The 17,332-nt window shown below is 42.6% G+C and overlaps 1 protein-coding gene across 1 annotated transcript; it reads left to right on the forward strand.

The window, feature by feature from the left end:
- Positions 1 to 1,845: 1,845 nt before the first annotated feature.
- Positions 1,846 to 9,555, forward strand: LOC306741339 (ceramide kinase-like; the record flags this gene model as incomplete). Its single annotated transcript, XM_079223618.1, has 13 exons — positions 1,846 to 1,981; positions 2,905 to 3,045; positions 4,308 to 4,430; positions 4,534 to 4,659; positions 4,739 to 4,805; positions 4,927 to 5,072; positions 5,811 to 5,885; positions 7,076 to 7,228; positions 7,380 to 7,485; positions 8,075 to 8,154; positions 8,329 to 8,534; positions 9,149 to 9,363; positions 9,468 to 9,555. The coding sequence occupies 13 exons, from the start codon at positions 1,846 to 1,848 to the stop codon at positions 9,553 to 9,555; spliced, it is 1,662 nt and encodes a 553-aa protein (XP_079079744.1).
- Between the last annotated feature and the right edge of the window lie 7,777 nt (positions 9,556 to 17,332).

Below are 17,332 nucleotides of genomic sequence, written 5' to 3' on the forward strand. Positions count from 1 at the left end.
ATATTTTGGTAAAAAAACCACAGCAGACACTGACAGACAGACAAACAGGCTGAATGTTAAAGTTTTGTTTTATTGAAGAGAGATAATTAAATTTCTACCAATGCAGAGCCAACATCTGCAAAGAGTCTGAGGTTAAATTAATTATATCCAGATTAATTATAGTGTTAATAATCTGCTGTTGACGCCAAAATAATCATAAACGGCAGGTTTAGGTAAAACATATCAAGCTGACTTTGTGCCTCATGTTGCCCTGCCTCCTGGACCTGAAAGTACACAGGTTCAAATCCCCAAAACTTGAATTAAATGCAACCCGAGGGAGAACAAAGATGAACCCAGGAGACTGAGTGGAGTTTTGTAAACGGGGTTTTGAACAGGTGTGCAGGTGACTCAGCACATTTACATGTTGTTGTTGTTCAGTTCCGGTTTTGAGTGGTTTTGAGATTAAATCTTATTGGTTCAAATTAAACTCATCACATCAAAGAAGAATGAATGAAATATGCAACAGAAAACAGCTGTCTCAGAAAACACACACACACACACACACACACACACACACACACACACAGAGCTGTGAGTGCAGCAGCAGCGCCGCCTGCTGTCTCTAAATAACACATCACATCCTGGGAAACCTGGAACTCGCTTCTTCCAATCATGGAAACAATCAGGAAAAATGTAAAAAAAATATGTATTTTTTATTAAAATTACAACATTAATAATAATAATAGAACATTATTATTAATTAACGCTTTTTAAACCAACAAATGTTGATCAAGATATTAAAGTTCAGGCCGATCACACCGACGACTCTTTTACTGTGTACTCTTTTATTTTGAAATGCTATAATATTATGTTATTATTATTATTATTATTATTATTATTATTGATGCGTAAATACAAAAACATGATTTTATATTTTATAGTTGCTTTAGGTGGAGCTCATTTTGAACTACTTCTTTAAAACTATTTCCTCCTCTTTATTTATAGGAGCTCCTCTTCCTCTCCCAGGATCAGGCAGACGACGTGATGACGTAAATGACGACCGACGCCACCGATCTGTGGTGCTTTCAAGCACTGTATGAAATGTTGGAATTGTGACGTGTCTTACGTAAACGCAAGTAACCAACCAGTGAGAGGAGATGGCATACACGTTGCTTTGTTTGAGACGTGTACAACTCCTGTAAAGACACGAAAGTTGTGTTGCACACATGTTGTTTGAATTGTGCAAAATAAATACATTTAGTTTTCTAGCAAAGTATTGGGTTTATTATAACTTCCAAACATTTGATTTCAAATACTTTTCAAAAGGAATTTTAAAATGTCCTTTTTTTTCGATTCCCACAAAACACATATATGGTTAATAGTAAATTAAATATAATATGTTGTACTATATATTGTATAAGTATAGTTCTTGAAATATATTAATCTATCAAGGTAATACATTCGGAACAATATAAAAAGGTACATCTTAGAAAATAAAATAAAATAAGTAAAGCGACCAAAAAACATCCAAATTAAATATTTAATCTAAACTGAGTATCTGTTTTTCATGTCACGCAAACAGGCTTGAACAACAAAATAGGTGAATTAACAAAATATAGAAAGTAAAGTTTTCCGGCAGCACCTGAACGCACCACCAAGCTCCTCCTACTTCCGGTAGGAAACCGCTATCTGTCAGAGAAAAACATCCCCGAGGTGAAATCCGCTACTTTGTATCGCCGCCGTTGTGATCGTCATTATCGGGGCCTCTCCGGACGGAGGGAGCCATGCCCGGACGGAGGTGACCATCCCCGGGGCTGCTGCTGCCTCCTCGGCCGGCGGAAGGGCCGGACGGACGCAGGAGGAGGGATGGAGAGGCCGGGCAGGCAGCTGCTGCTGTCCGAGCTGCGCGTCCGAAACGCGGCGTGCGACGTGAGCCTGAGCCGGTCCCTGCTCACCTGGAAGAGACGGCTCTCCAGCCCGCTGTACCACCCGTTCAGAGCCAGTAAGACCCGGGAAAGAGTCTCGTTTAGTCCCGTGCGTCTGTTGCGTCTGTCGGGGCCTTTTAAAAGCCCCGTGACGTCTTGTGAGATAAACAAAGGACGGGGGCCGGGGGGGACAAACCGAACCTCATACGTGTTCTACTGTCCTTTAGGTCCAGAAACATCTGGAGACATTTAGAAGTTAACATGTGTGTTGACAGATTACATTACATACTTTTATAGTTATCTCAGCTGGGAGGGAAGCAGTACAGTTGAGTTAATTTTGTTGAGGTACTCCTTTTATACTTCTAGTGGCCTGTGAATAAGTTAACAACATCATCAGCTCCTTTACAGAAGATCTTCGCTTATAGAATTATTGAAGATATTTAGAGAGAGAGAGAGAGAGAGAGAGAGAGAGAGAGAGAGAGAGAGAGAGAGAGAGAGATATCCTGGTCTTTGGATATTGGCCGATACCCAAATACCGATCGGACACCTGTGTTCAATAATTAAGCTGCAAGCCTCACCGGCTCATTTTCTTCATGCGTTATGCAACATTGGTAAAAGACAGAGAAACAAATTGATCAAAACTTAAACGGGAACTAAAGTTCCACTAAACATTGACTTGAATAGATCAATCGTTGTCAAGATATGAATTATGCACCGATATCATTTAGATTTCTGAGTCACAGAAGAAGTGCATGTTTAGTTCAGTGTTGGTTTTATTTATATTCTTGCTTTTGTGAGGAGACGAGCTTCATCTGTGTTCTGGTTTCAGTTCTCTCTAAATATCACAAGAAACTGGAAGCTCGTGGTGCCTTCATGTTCTGCAGAGAGGCTCCGAAATATCTATGCTGAATCCTAAAGCTAACTGTGTGTGTGTGTGTGTGTGTGTGTGTGTGTGTGTGTGTGTGTGTGTGTGTGTGTGTGTGTGTGTGCGCGCGCGCAGGTGTGTCTCACAGCGTGTCGGTGTCAGAGATCATCTCTGTCAGAGAGGAAGAGGAGGAGAACGGTAGCAGAGGAAGAGACGATGGCAGCTGGAAAAAGATCAAAGAGAGAGAAGGAAAGGACTGCAGGCAGACCTTCACAGGTAAACACACCTGGACACACGCTAACAAAACACCTGGACACACGCTACCAAAACACCTGGACACACGCTACCAAAACACCTGGACACACGCTAACAAAACATCTGGAAACATGCTAACAAAACATCTGGAAACACGCTAACAAAACACCTGGAAACACGCTAACAAAACACCTGGAAACACGCTAACAAAACACCTGGAAACACGCTAACAAAACACCTGGACACACGCTAACAAAACACCTGGACACACGCTAACAAAACACCTGGACACACGCTAACAAAACACCTGGACACACGCTAACAAAACACCTGGAAACACGCTAACAAAACACCTGGAAACACGCTAACAAAACACCTGGAAACACGCTAACAAAACACCTGGAAACACGCTAACAAAACACCTGGAAACACGCTAACAAAACATCTGGACACACGCTAACAAAACACCTGGACACACGCTAACAAAACACCTGGACACACGCTAACAAAACACCTGGACACACGCTAACAAAACACCTGGACACACGCTAGCAAAACACCTGGACACATGCTAACAAAACACCTGGACACACGCTAACAAAACATCTGGAAACACGCTAACAAAACACCTGGACACACGCTAACAAAACACCTGGACACACGCTAACAAAACACCTGGACACATGCTAACAAAACATCTGGACACACGCTAACAAAACATCTGGAAACACGCTAACAAAACACCTGGACACACGCTAACAAAACACCTGGACACACGCTAACAAAACATCTGGACACACGCTAACAAAACACCTGGACACACGCTAACAAAACACCTGGACACACGCCTTTTAGATGTGTTTGGAAACATACGCGAAGAAACATCTGGAAACGCATTAAACACACCTGGAAACACGCCTGTACATGTACATGTACATGTACCTGGAAACATTCATGAAAACACGCTAACACCACATCTGGAAACACGCCTGTACCTGGACGTGAAAACATATTCAACACATGTGGAAACACAGTTGCAAAACATCTGGACATGCGCCTGGAAATATAAGTGAAAGTCCACCTTGAAACAAAGTAAAAGAAAACAAAAACATCTGGAAGCTCAATGAACAGATGTTAAAACACCAAGAAACACATCAGGAAGAATTCCTGAAAACACATAAGTACACACACCCAACAGCACCTGTTACCAAAGTGAATGCATCTTTAATAAAACGCACCTGTTGACGATAGCGTGTGTCTGTTGCGTGTCCGTTGCGTGTCAGTGCTGTACGTGGAGAGGTGTCAGCAGCACCGCTGGCGGAGCGCTGAGGTCACCTTCACCTGTCCAGAGGGGGCGCTGTGCCGCCGCTGGGTCGGCAGCATCAGAGAGCAGCTCGCCGCCATCGGTACGACTTCACGCCGAATAACTCGCATGTGATCGCTGTCCAGAAACACCAGTGACATCATCATCATCATCATCGTCGTTGTTGTTGTTGTTGTCGTCTTCAGCCAGCAGACCCAAACGCCTGCTGGTCTACATCAACCCGCTGAGCGGGAAGCGGCAGGGCAAACGCATCTACGAGCAGAAGGTCGCGCCGCTGTTCGCCCAGGCGGGCGTGTCCGCGCACGTCATCGGTAAGTCCCGCCTCCTCGCTTCCTGTTCTCAGGCTTCCCGCGTTTACGGCTTCTAACGTGTTTGCTGTTGTCGTCATAGTGACGGAACACGCCAATCACGCGAGGGACCACCTGCGGACGGAGGCGGAGCTGAAGAAGATTGACGGGTGAGAGTTTATGTACGGCTGATGAACCGCCAAAATAAAAGCACCAGAGAGAACGCGACAGCCTTTCTTTTGAGGGACGGTGAAGGTGCCGATGAAGTAAACCCTCTCGCGGTGCGTTCAGGGTCGTGTGTGTCGGAGGCGACGGCATGTTCAGCGAGGTCCTCCACGGGCTGGTCTGGAGGACGCAGGTGGACGGCGGCGTGGATCCAAACGGCCCGGAGGAGGCGCTGCTCCCCTGCTCGCTCCGCGTCGGAATCATTCCTGCAGGTCAGAAACGCTTAAACACTGCTTTTATTTTATTATTTATATGTCAAAGTTGAAGAGGTTCCTTGAGGAGGTCGTAAGGATTGCAGTTAAATTGTCCTTTTATACATTGTTTATTTAGCACTAACTCACCTGTAAGACTTGTCATTTTAATAATTTAACAAAGTGTTAAAGCTGCTAGGTACATTTACAAAACTTTAATCAAAATGTTCTTATCAACACTAACATAGTTTCACTATTCACAGCAGAAAAGAGGCAAGTAATAATAAATTACAGTTAGAACGGAAGTTAAACTGTTCAAACGTGAAGAAGCAGGTTTGAGAAGAATCCTGATAGATTTTGATTGACAGCCGACAGCCAATCAGAGAGCAGGATCCCTGTTACCGGGGTGTAAATGCAGGTACCGACTGTGGCCTCGTTTCTCCCTTTGTTCTGTTTGTTTGTGTGCTTTTGCGTTTCCTGTTGTTCAAGTGCTCTATCAACACACACACACACACACACACACACACACACACACACACACACACACACACACAGGGAGACATTAATTCTCTCCGCAGCAGTCGAGAAGAAGCAGCTCACCTGGTTAATTAATGGCCGCTGAAACGTGCAATTTCTAAAGCGTTGCATGCAAACCGGCAGCGTTGCATTAAAGCCACAGAGTAATATTTGACGCTGTCGGAGGCGTCGTCCTGCTCTTCCCTCGCTGCAGCGTTGCACCAGCTGTTCCTTCTGTTGCAGGTTCGACCGACTGCATCTGCTTCGCCACCGTGGGCGCCAACGACCCCGTGACCTCCGCGCTGCACATCATTGTGGGTCAGTATCGCGGTGACACTGTCGGCTCCAACAGAGTCGCTTCAGCACCGAGCCGGTCGTGGAGCACGTTGCACACGGGGTGAAATAAATGAGGAAAACTCGGGAAAGACAAAAAAGGTCCAACTGATAATTAATCACCTTTCGGTAAAGACACTTAAAATGCAATTTATATTTGCAATAAATATATATATATATATCTACGTGTTTCTCGGAAAGACATGGACTTTCGGTTTTCCCCGTTTTAAAACGGTTTCACCTCGTTTGCAAAACTCCAATTTAGAGCTGAAACGATCAGGCGATCCACAGGAAATGAACTAGTTTGATGATGGAGGAATCATTTCTGTCATTTTTCGAGCTGGTTTCCTCTCGTCAAACATTAGAATGTTCTGTTTTTCCTGGTCATGCATGAACAGTAGACAGAATATCTTTGGGTTTTCCCTGTTATCTCAGATTCTAGTGTTTCATAAATGTCGCCATTTTTTTTTCATTCTACGGTCTCTTGCTGCCATCTAGTGGTATTTCAAGTCAACTTTATTGTCAATTCTGCCATATTGTACAGGACAGAGAGCACTGGTTCTTCTTTCACTGATGTGTCAGTCTGTGAATTATTTTTACCTCCTGACCAGCGCAAAGCATTTTTTTGTTGAAAAAAAATATGTAATAAACAGCACTGTGCCATCAGTGTCTAATATAGAATATATACAATTAAGTTTGTGAATTTACACTTATATTTGATTGAATATTTATTAAATAGCTATTTTTATGGGATTTATTTTTTTATGGATGCTCATTTTAAATATATGTTTTAAAAAAATCTCACTCACCCCCATTTGAGAACCACTGATAGAGGAATGAAATGACCACGGAGAAGATTTATGTAAGCAGTAAAACAAAACAACAGGGGTTTTAAAAATAATACTGCAAGATGAGTGAAACAACTGTATATGTTATCGGTTTATATGGTAGAACCAGATATAAAACATGCAGAACTACAATGAGGCAAATAGATCAATTGGGATGAATTTAACTCGAAGAGGAACAAAATGGAGAAAAAAAACAATAATGATATTAAGATTTAAAATAAAAAAAGTGCGCTGGACTTAATAAAAAGCTTTTACATAAAACGTCCGTATGCTGATTGTGTGTTTGTGTGTGTTTGTGTGTGTTTGTGTGCGTCTGCTTGTGCTCAGGAGACTCCCAGCCGATGGACGTGTCCTCGGTCCACCACCACAACGCTTTCCTGCGATACTCCGTCTCCCTGCTGGGTTACGGTTTCTACGGCGACGTGCTGACTGACAGCGAGAGGAAGCGGTGGATGGGACCGGCCAGATACGACCTCTCGGGTAGGAACGAGCAAGTGTGGAGAAGTTTTCTGGAGAGAATCTGATACTTGAAGCTTCTGCAGGGAGCTTCCGTTGCGTGTTGATCTTTGGCGGCCCCTGTGGACAGACGTGGTATTGCTGCCCGGTGATCGATATGTTGCTGCGACTGCAGGTGTGAAGATGTTCCTGACTCATCACTACTACGAAGGAACGGTGTCCTACCTGCCGGCCAGAGGCATCATGGGAACGCCGAGGGACGCCGCCAAGTGCCGATCCGGGTGAGAGAGATGTTGTATAAGGATGTAAAGATATGGGGGGAAATGTAGTAAGAATAAAGTTGGCTTAAGTTGAATGCATAAATGTAAATATAATGTTATTAATAAAGCTGTCAAATTCAAATGTTTTTATTTTTGCGTTCATTTTTTGTAAAATAATTTACACATAATACGAATTAAGTAGATTACATTAGTTACAGAGAGCCTGTAACCATAACTATATATATATATATATATATATATATATATATATATATATATATATATATATATATATATATATATATATATATATATATATATATATATATATATATATATATATATATGGTATATATATATATATATATATATATGGTTAAAAAAATATATTAAAAAAAATATATATATATATTTTTTTTTTTTAATAATTATAATATCAATATTGTATAATATATATTAAAAAAATCTTGGAATTTATATATATATCATTTATATGTATATATGTTTTATTTTGTATTTTATATATAAAATTAAAAAAAAAATATATATATATATATATATATATATATGAATGAATGAATGAATGACATCGTTGTCTGTCCACTCCCAGCTGTGTGGTGTGTCAGCAGAACCTGCAGCTACTTTCAGAGAAAGCTGAGCAGTACGAGGTGGATGAAGCATCGGACAGCGGTGAGTCCAACAACTCCTCGTTCAGAGCTCCTAAAGCTGATTTCTGACTGTTTCTGAACACCTGAGACTCTGCAGTCAATAGTGTTGGAATACCAACGTTTTCCTGAATTCTTTTAAATCTTTGGCAGCAGCAAAAAAAGGCAAATGTGTCTTTTGGGGATGTGTTGCTTTCAGAAAGGGACAGCGAGTGGCGGACCATCAGAGGGAAGTTCCTGGCCATAAACGCTGCCAGTATGAGCTGTGCTTGTCCTCGCAGCCCCAAAGGCCTCTCCCCCGCCGCTCACCTGGCCGACGGCACCACCGACCTCATCCTGGTCCGAAAATGTTCCCGCTTCGACTTCCTCAGACACCTCCTCCGGCACACCAGCAAAGACGACCAGGTAACCGACACCCAAGATTAGGGCTGGGCGGTATGGCCAAAAATTCATATCACTGTATTTTGTACGATTCTGGCGGTTTCACGGTATTTTTCCTCCCGAGTAAACACATTCATTCATTGACGCCGAAAAGGACCGCCGGCCAACTGAACAGCTGTTGCGTGTGGTGAGCAGCTGTGTCGTTGGTACATAGAGGGTGTTAGGAAGCTAAACATGGAGGGACTTAGGACCCAGGGGAATGTATGGCCTGCGACGGAGTTTCTTCTTGTTGTGACAGTGGGCGAGCTTTACCCAGCATGCAGTTCGGCAGTGTAATTTCATAAATGTACAATTATTAGTGTTACAAATTGTTTATGTGTCACAAACTGTTGTGTCGTGGTGTTTTACCTGTTAAAGATGACTGAAGTTAGAACCATGACACGTAAGTGGCTCCGACCGCTGCACCCCAGCCGAAGAGCGACAACAGTCATTACGGCTGTGCACCGGGATGACGGTATATGAAAAATTCATACCGTATGGAAATTTGAAACCGGTGCAACCGTTGTACCGCACAGCCCTACCCAAGATACCAACACCTGGTACAGTCTTCCCTCACCGTCTGGTTCTGTCTCCACCAGTTCGACCTGACCTTCGTCGAGGTCCACCGGGTGCGGCGTTTCCGCTTCACGCCGCGTCACTGCCAGAGCGACTCGGACCTGGACCTGCGGGAGAACGGCAAACACCAGATCTTCAGCCAGATCTGCCGAGACCACCCGGCTTGCGGCTGTTCCCCCGCCTACAGCAGCTGGAACTGCGATGGCGAGATCCTGACCCACGCGGCCATCGACGTCCGGTACAACGACCCTGAAGGAGTCCTTTTTACTTTCATCAAACGCTTTAACCCCAGCTCACATGTCTGTTTAAACCTTCTCCTTTTGTTGTGGTTGTTTTTCCCAGGGTGCACTGCCAGTTGATCAAGCTGTTCGCAAGAGGGATCGAAGAACCGACGGTGTTTGAGGACCTCCCCAACCCCTGTGCAATATAGGCCACAGTTATTCCCCCGTCGGACACTGGAGCCGTCTCGTTGTTGTTGTTGTTGTTGTTGTTGTTGTTGTTGTTGTTGCTGCCGCCATCATGTGAGGCTCAACAGGATTTACAGAGTTGTGCTGTTACTCAACACAGATAAGCAGTATAGGAAGTCAAGATATTTCCCCCACAGACAGGAAGTGAAACGGATTCTCTGGGATCTAAAGCTTTGAAAGAAATAATCTGGTCAATGCTTCACCCTCGGATTGGGTTTGTGTTCAGGCTCATATTCGATGGTTGACGGGTGTCTGGCACCTGATTTTATTTTTGATATTACACTCCGGTTCTAAAACGGAGCCTTGAGGGGTACAAACTCCTCTTCCAGTAACACAATGACATGAACCAACATGGATTTGTTTCTGCGTTGCCCAGAACGTTGACCTGTGTTACAAACCTGGTGTTAATCTCTAGTCTGGTGACTCGTTTTCAGGGTCAAATTGTAGTTTTGACTCGGTCTCGTCTCTTGGCCGTTTGGACTCGGACTCGACGGTCTTATGGCTGTCTGGGCTTGAACTGGTCTTGACTCAGACTTGTGGGTGTTTTGAAGTGGGCTTGTCTGGGTGTCTTGACTCAGACTTGTCGGCCTTGTGGATGCTTTGACTGACTCGTTGTGGCTGTTTTGACTGACTCGTGGATGTTTTGACTGACTCGTTGTGGATGTTTTGACTGACTCGTGGCTGTTTTGAATGACTCGTTGTGGATGCTTTGACTGACTCGTTGTGGCTGTTTTGACTGACTCGTGGCTGTTTTGACTGAGTCGTTGTGGATGTTTTGACTGACTCGTGGATGTTTTGACTGACTCGTTGTGGATGCTTTGACTGACTCGTGGCTGTTTTGACTGACTCGTTGTGGATGTTTTGACTGACTCGTTGTGGATGTTTTGACTGAGTCGTTGTGGATGCTGTGACTCACTCGTTGTGGGTGTTTTACTTCGTCTCTGTGTCGGCCGCCAACTGTTACAGACTCAACCGAGTCCAGGTGTTAGTTTAGCTTGACTCGGACTCCAGCCTGTTTGGACTTAAGCTTTGACTTAAACTGCTCAGACTTGTAAAAGACGAGGCTCGTGGGTCCTGTTGGTTAATGTCTGATTCCCGTTCATGAAAGAGTTAATCCCCACATGGTCAGCGCTTGTCTGGGGGGAGGAAATAATGCTGACAGGACGTTTTATTTTCCCGCGTTGAACCTTCCTCTCACCGTCTTGTGTTCTTCAGCTGTGTTCTTTTGCTTTCTGCTTCTCCATTTAGATTTGTCTCCAGTCCTCTGCCGTTTCCAACGATTCTCAGGAAAACCTGAGCTCTATCGTAACTGTGAAATTTGAATTTTTATTGGTTTCAATTACCAGCAATTCAGAAGAAAAGAAACAATGAAATGATTCACATTTTTGTCAAGAAGTTGTCGTGTCCGTCGAGCTGGTCGTGGCTGAACAGCGCATGCGTGAACGTTTTTAATCTTTCTACTCGATATGCAAATGAACAGCAAACGCTGACCTCAAAGTAAGTCAACTGAAAAAGCACTGCTATAACAAAATTATATATATATATATAAATAATAACAGTGTTTCACTCAAACTGTGCAGAGATTCCGTCTTCAAAATCAGCTGAAGTTGTAGCTTTAACTTCAATATGCTCCTGGTGTGAAATTGTGTTTTAAAGTCGTCCGTCTGGTTTATTTTGTTTTGTAAAACCCTCAAGTTGATAATCTGAACCTTCCACAAATCAAATAAGTGTCACATGCAACCAAAGACCAGTAGAATACTGAACCCCTTTACGAAAGCTTGTCATCCATCGTTGACCACTCATTGGATGCATTGAGTAGCTGATCAGACCTCCATGTTGTCCTGGAGATGGACCCTTGAACAGTTTGACAATGGGAGGGCAAAAACAAAACCTGTGGAGATATTCAAGGACATCAACCACCAAAGATGGCCGATGCAACCAAAACAAATGGGCGTGGAATACATCAGCAAGTGGCCCAATATTTAGTGTCCAGATACTATCGTGTGTCAGGTGAAGAAATCGAAGAAGAAGAAGAATAAAAGCTCGCAGCCATAGATGTTACCGGTGTTTGTGTTAAACCAGTGGCCGTGTTAACTGGTGCCTTTGTCCTGTTAATTAACAAAAAAACAATCTAATCTGAATTTCTCACGACCAATGAAATATTATTTCACATGAAACCAAATTTGGAATTGTATCCTGTTGCTGGAAGGTTCGTATTATTGATTTGAAGTTTTGTTGAAGGAAGCGCTGTAAAGTCCAGTGTTTAATATTCAACAATCTGCTCACACAGAAAACATGTTCACAGTCTGGATTGATGTGGGTTTGTTGTACACATTTAACTTGCAATACAATCAACATGTAGCAGCATCATCTGAAATGCTATTCTTCCATATTCTTTCTTAATATTCATAGTGGCACTGCATTTTCTCCACTTTTAATAACTGCGTAATCTTCCCTCTGCACTAGAAGCTGCAAATCTTTAAGATATTCTTTTGCAAATCTTTTAGAAATCAATATTTTTTCCAAACCACTTAAAGAGCTCCATTTCACCGGACAGGAAGTCGAGTATCAGCACTGGACTATCGGACCGTAGATGCTGTTTCTTTGTGTGTTTTCATTTGTTTGTTTGTCGACGAACAATCCTGTTTCCTCCCCGCTGCCGTGGAGCTGGACTCAAACTGGCGGCGGAGGGAACCAGTAGCAGCTCTCGGTGCTCATGGACGCCAACAGGCCAAATACCGGCCGGGGCTTTAGCGAAGTAGCTGTGTCTGTCGGGCCTCACTGGTCCCAAATGTTGAACCCAATCAAAAAAAGAATGCATTCATTTCAAGGCTGTGATGGAGGCAAACAGTCTCCTGTTGACGTGTCTGTTAACGCCGTATTGATACAATCAGAGTCTTAATGTTTGCTGTAAAACCTCCAAAACAACCAAATATGTCAATCATGTGCACAGAGGTCGACTGGTGATGGATGACTGGGGTGTTTGGTGGATAATAATTATTTATTTACTCTTAGCGGTCTGTAACTATGAACTAGATGTCTTTGTGCTTTAGTGTATAGATGTAGTGCCCAAACTCTAACCATAAACTGGCTCCTTCATTTGCATGTTTTTTTTGTGATGGCAGTTTGTACTAGAGAGGTAAAAAAACATGAGCGAACCTGCTAATCATGTATTACCTAGCTAAGTTGCTCAGAGCTAGCTGCCAAGCTAGCTGGCTCGCTACTAGCTAATGCTGCGTTCACAATTCGTACGGACGGAAAATGCCGAGTCAAGTAAAGATTAAAAGTTGCATAAATAAATACTTGATGTGCATCTTGATGAGGCTTTACTAGAAGCTTGGCGACGTAGCGGTCATGGTTGGTAAACTACGGTATCTGGCAAGCTAACGGCTAACACACTAGCAAGGCGGCAACACGCGAGAGCTTCTTTCTGGTCTAGCGCTGCTGGGCCGTTCAACTCATTGCATTCAATGAGCAAGCGCGTTAGCTCAGTCGCTAACGGGGACAATGAGTCCACGCGGTTGATTTCCAAAGACGTCTTTGTACCATTGACGCCCAACGTCCCTGTTGTGCAGTTTGTACATGAGCAGAAGCTTTGCAGCCTTCGCTCTTGGTCGTCCGCATGCGTTTGCGTGTCAAAGTTCGCCATCGATGACCTGGATTCATCGCGACAATTCCAGTGGAATTAATTGATTTGACTGCGTTTTTAAATGTAGCCTGATTTACCAGCAGCCAAGTGGGAAACCCCTTCAGTTTAAGCCAATTATTGTTAATTCTGACATTTAAAAAAAAAAAATTACGACATGCCACTATGATATCTCCCCACTTGGTGGAAAATAACTTCCCCAAAAACATGCAGTTTTCTTATCTACTAACTAGTGGTTTCTACTAGTTGGCTCCGCTGACCGGACAAGAAGAGACGACGCTGCATGACCTCGACCTTCACAGCTTCACTCAGAGGTCAACACTGTCCAGACGGGTTGACTGTCTTCTGACAAATTACATGCAGTATCGTTAATCCACTGATTGTGAAGAAATGAATGGATTGTGTCTCTAAATGTTGCAGTTATATGAATGCTGGGACCGTAGTCCAATCTGTAATAGCCTGGATTATAGCGAGTAGAGTTAAAGATGTCGTCAGCTGTGGTGTGATCGGGTGTTTTACTGACAGCATTAGAACTTATAGAATGATTAGCCTGAAAATAAAGAATATTTTGAGTGAATTATCTTTCTGATTTAGTTTTCTATAAAATCTGAAAAGTAACTCAAACGTCCATCTCAAGTTCTCAAAGTCCAAAGTGTTTTTCTCAAACTCCTGAAATGACAACGTTTCACTCAGTGACGCATTAGTTTCCTCTAATTTAAACCTCTAACTAACAGGGAATGTTATTATTTTCAATCTGACGCTGATAAAATGTTTCAGTCGACCTTGAGCTGTAACTGATCTCTTCTTGTTTCAATCATCAGGAATAAAAACAAACTTATTCTACACTTTCACTTGTATTTGTGTGTGTGTGTGTGTGTGTGTGTGTGTGTGTGTGTCCTTATCTAGTCTCTGAGGTCACATTTTGACCTTTGTTGTGTCTTATAAGCATTGTATGATCCTCTTAGATTAGGCAGTGAGGCTTCTAACCGCTCATGGTGTTATTATTCTATCGCCTTTACTTTGTGAAATCAACATTTACTTCATAATAGAAGTTGAACACTTTACTGAATAAAAGCACGACAGCCGCTCGGTATCACACGTTACTGAAGAGACTCATATGTGACGTTAATAAATTGTGTCGGTCACCTCTGAACAAGTGAGCAGAGCAAACAGGAGCATTAACCGGAGTAATAAAAAGATCATATCGTGTTCGGGGATCAATACTCTTCCATGTGAACGGACAGCAGGCGGCCATCGCCGGTGATTACAGCCCATCAAGGAAGTGGGATCCATTAATCTCATTAGGATTCCAGGAAGCCAGGAAAACTGGAAAATCTGGTTCCCCAAGTAAATGTGTTGACACGGTAAATAATCAGACCGATAAAACCGGAGGGTCGATACCCGAGGAGTACAAAAGGTGGCCGATCGGACCCGGACACCCAGTCTGCAGGTGTGATCCGGTCCAGGTGAGCTTCTTCATATGTCCTAATGGGACATTTCATTTTTTGTTTTAATTCATTTTAAATTAAATGCATTATTTCTTTATTTTATTTTAATGTATCTTATTTTACCTTATATTACGTTATATGTATTTTATTGTATTTAAACTGTGCATCTATAAAAATTAGTACTTAGTTTTCTTATGTTTTTTTATATTATTATTTGACATTGTAAAAAGTGTTAAACTCAACGGCATTTTGAAGGCCGAGGGGATCAAACCTTAATCACTTTAATTAAACATTATGACAAACTGTTAATATTATTAAAATCTCTGCTTGTTTTTTAACTTGCATGTAGTCGTGTTTGTAAGTTTTGTACATATTTATTTTTAACTTTCAGGTTGAAAATCGAACTTTTAAGATCACGTTTCTGTCGGAACTTTCTAATTTTGTTCGTGAGCTTTTAAAAATATGAGGTGAACATTTGAGGATTTCTTTTTTTTTAATTAAGAATTACTATAATTTACACATCCAAAAGTATGAGGAAAACTATTGTGACAACCAGTGGCATCAATCTGCTTCTAAACAACAGCCTCCAGTATTTCTATACTGGAGGCTGGTATTTAGAAGCAGTTTTTATAAATCTGTATATATATTTATTATATTCGTTAAGAGGGGTGTACTGAACATTTGTTTTGTAGCAGTAATCTCAATTTTGTAAACGTGTCCCCGTTAACTCTGTGCCTGCAGGTTAATTTTTTTTTTTTTTTAAGTTTGTGCATTCAGCCCCAGATCTAAAAGCTTACATTTTGGGCTTAAATGTTTTTCTGGGGCAAGGTTCAAAATGTGTCAATATTAATTTGTTTATGTTCAAGCTCACGAAACTCTAATTGCAGCTAAAAAAAACCTTTATTTTCCAGAACAAATAGACCCAGAACAAAATGATGCATCTGTCTGATTGGAGGTTTAAAAAAATATATATTTGTCTCCGCAGGAAATCTTGAACCTCATCTTCTTCTTCATCGTCCTCATGATGCCATTCTTTAGTGTGACCCAGCTGTTCCTGCTGTTGGCCCTCCTCCACCTCACCACGTCACTTCCTGTCCGGTACCTTCACCTGTGAACTTCTCCCAGACGCTGCCAAAGAAATCCCTCCCTGATTCCTCTAAACATAATAATATACCACACTGCATGTGATCTGATCATAAGTATGGAAGCCCGTTTCCGCCACTGTGATAAAAAAATTAAGATCCTGTAAGACTTTTTTTGGGTTGTTTTTTATCACAGTGGTGGAACCGGGCTTCCATTCATAATTGATTCACATGAAACTATAACAGCTGGATAACAAAATACGGAATGATTTTATCATCATGTTTAGTTCAGCTTTCCTCTTTCTTCATTGAATCATTCTTTGTATTTGTTTTAAGATGCGTGTTGTGTCTTCCTGTCATGTGACCCCAGGGACGAAGAAGAGGTGGAGAGATTCCTGACTCAGATCGGACACCTGAACGCACCGTGGTCTCTGTCGAGGATGAACTCTGCGGACGCTCTGCTGGAGGCCAGACTCCGGTGAGTTCACAAGAAAAACAAAAGTAGAAGCAAATTCATCTGTGCGGCTCGTAGTTTTTCATTTTTCTGATAGAATCAGGAAAAAGTTTGGAGACCTTTAGCATTAGCTTCACTTTTTTCCGATCTGGAGGTTTTTCCTTTGTTTCTGCTGCCCCCAAGTGGCCAAAAAATCGGACGAACAAAACATATTTCTCCACCGTCTTTCAGTGTTTCATTGACTTCCATACAGTGGTATTCTGTTCCCGGTGCCGTGAGTCCGATGTGCATCAGAAACATACGACTGTTGATGTGATGGTGTTGCAGGGAGCTGCTGCTGTCGGCAGGTCTGGACCGCAGGAGGCAGCTGGGAGACATCGAGTTCTCCAACAGATACTCTGAGTTCCTGCGATCGAAAGCCAAACACGGCTCCGTCTGCGCCTTCCTGCGCCGCATGCAGAGCGCCAGGAAGAGGTGCGGCGCTCTTAGTTAGCGGCATTAGCTACAAAGGTCGGGCAACATTTGGGCCGAATGAAAAGAATCGGACGGATTCCTTTGTTTTCCTTTGTGTTTCTGTCCACAGCGGCGCGGGCGGAGACCTGGAGAAGGTGAACCTGCTGCTGAAACAGTACATGTGTCCGTCCGTCTACAACAACTGGCCCACCGGCCTGTAGAGGAGGACGACAACCACAACAACAACAACCACCAACAAATGAAAGCCGATGTTCGGAGCACACGCATGTTGATGATCTGCATGAAGCGCTTTATATGCAGCTGTAATCGTATTTCATATGGAAACACAGATATCTTTGTTATTAAAAAATACCTTTTATGAAGTACTTTATGTGTTTATTGTGTTCGGTAACTGTACTACTCTGTATTTGTAAGGACTGGTAAACTAGAGTTATTGATGTCAGTGAAAGAGGCAAACAATTCTGATGCGTTGATATTTAAAATGAACACATATTAACTGATGAAGACTTTCAGTCGTCCAGGTCCTGGTGCATCGAGGGCAATCTTTCTCTAGTTGCCCCTGACTCTGCATTTCTAGATAAACGTCCTCAGACCTGCTGCTAGCAGGCCGGATATATGCTTGAGATATGTATGATG

This window comes from Taurulus bubalis (assembly GCF_910589615.1).
Source record: "Taurulus bubalis genome assembly, chromosome: 9".
NCBI lineage: Eukaryota > Metazoa > Chordata > Actinopteri > Perciformes > Cottidae > Taurulus > Taurulus bubalis.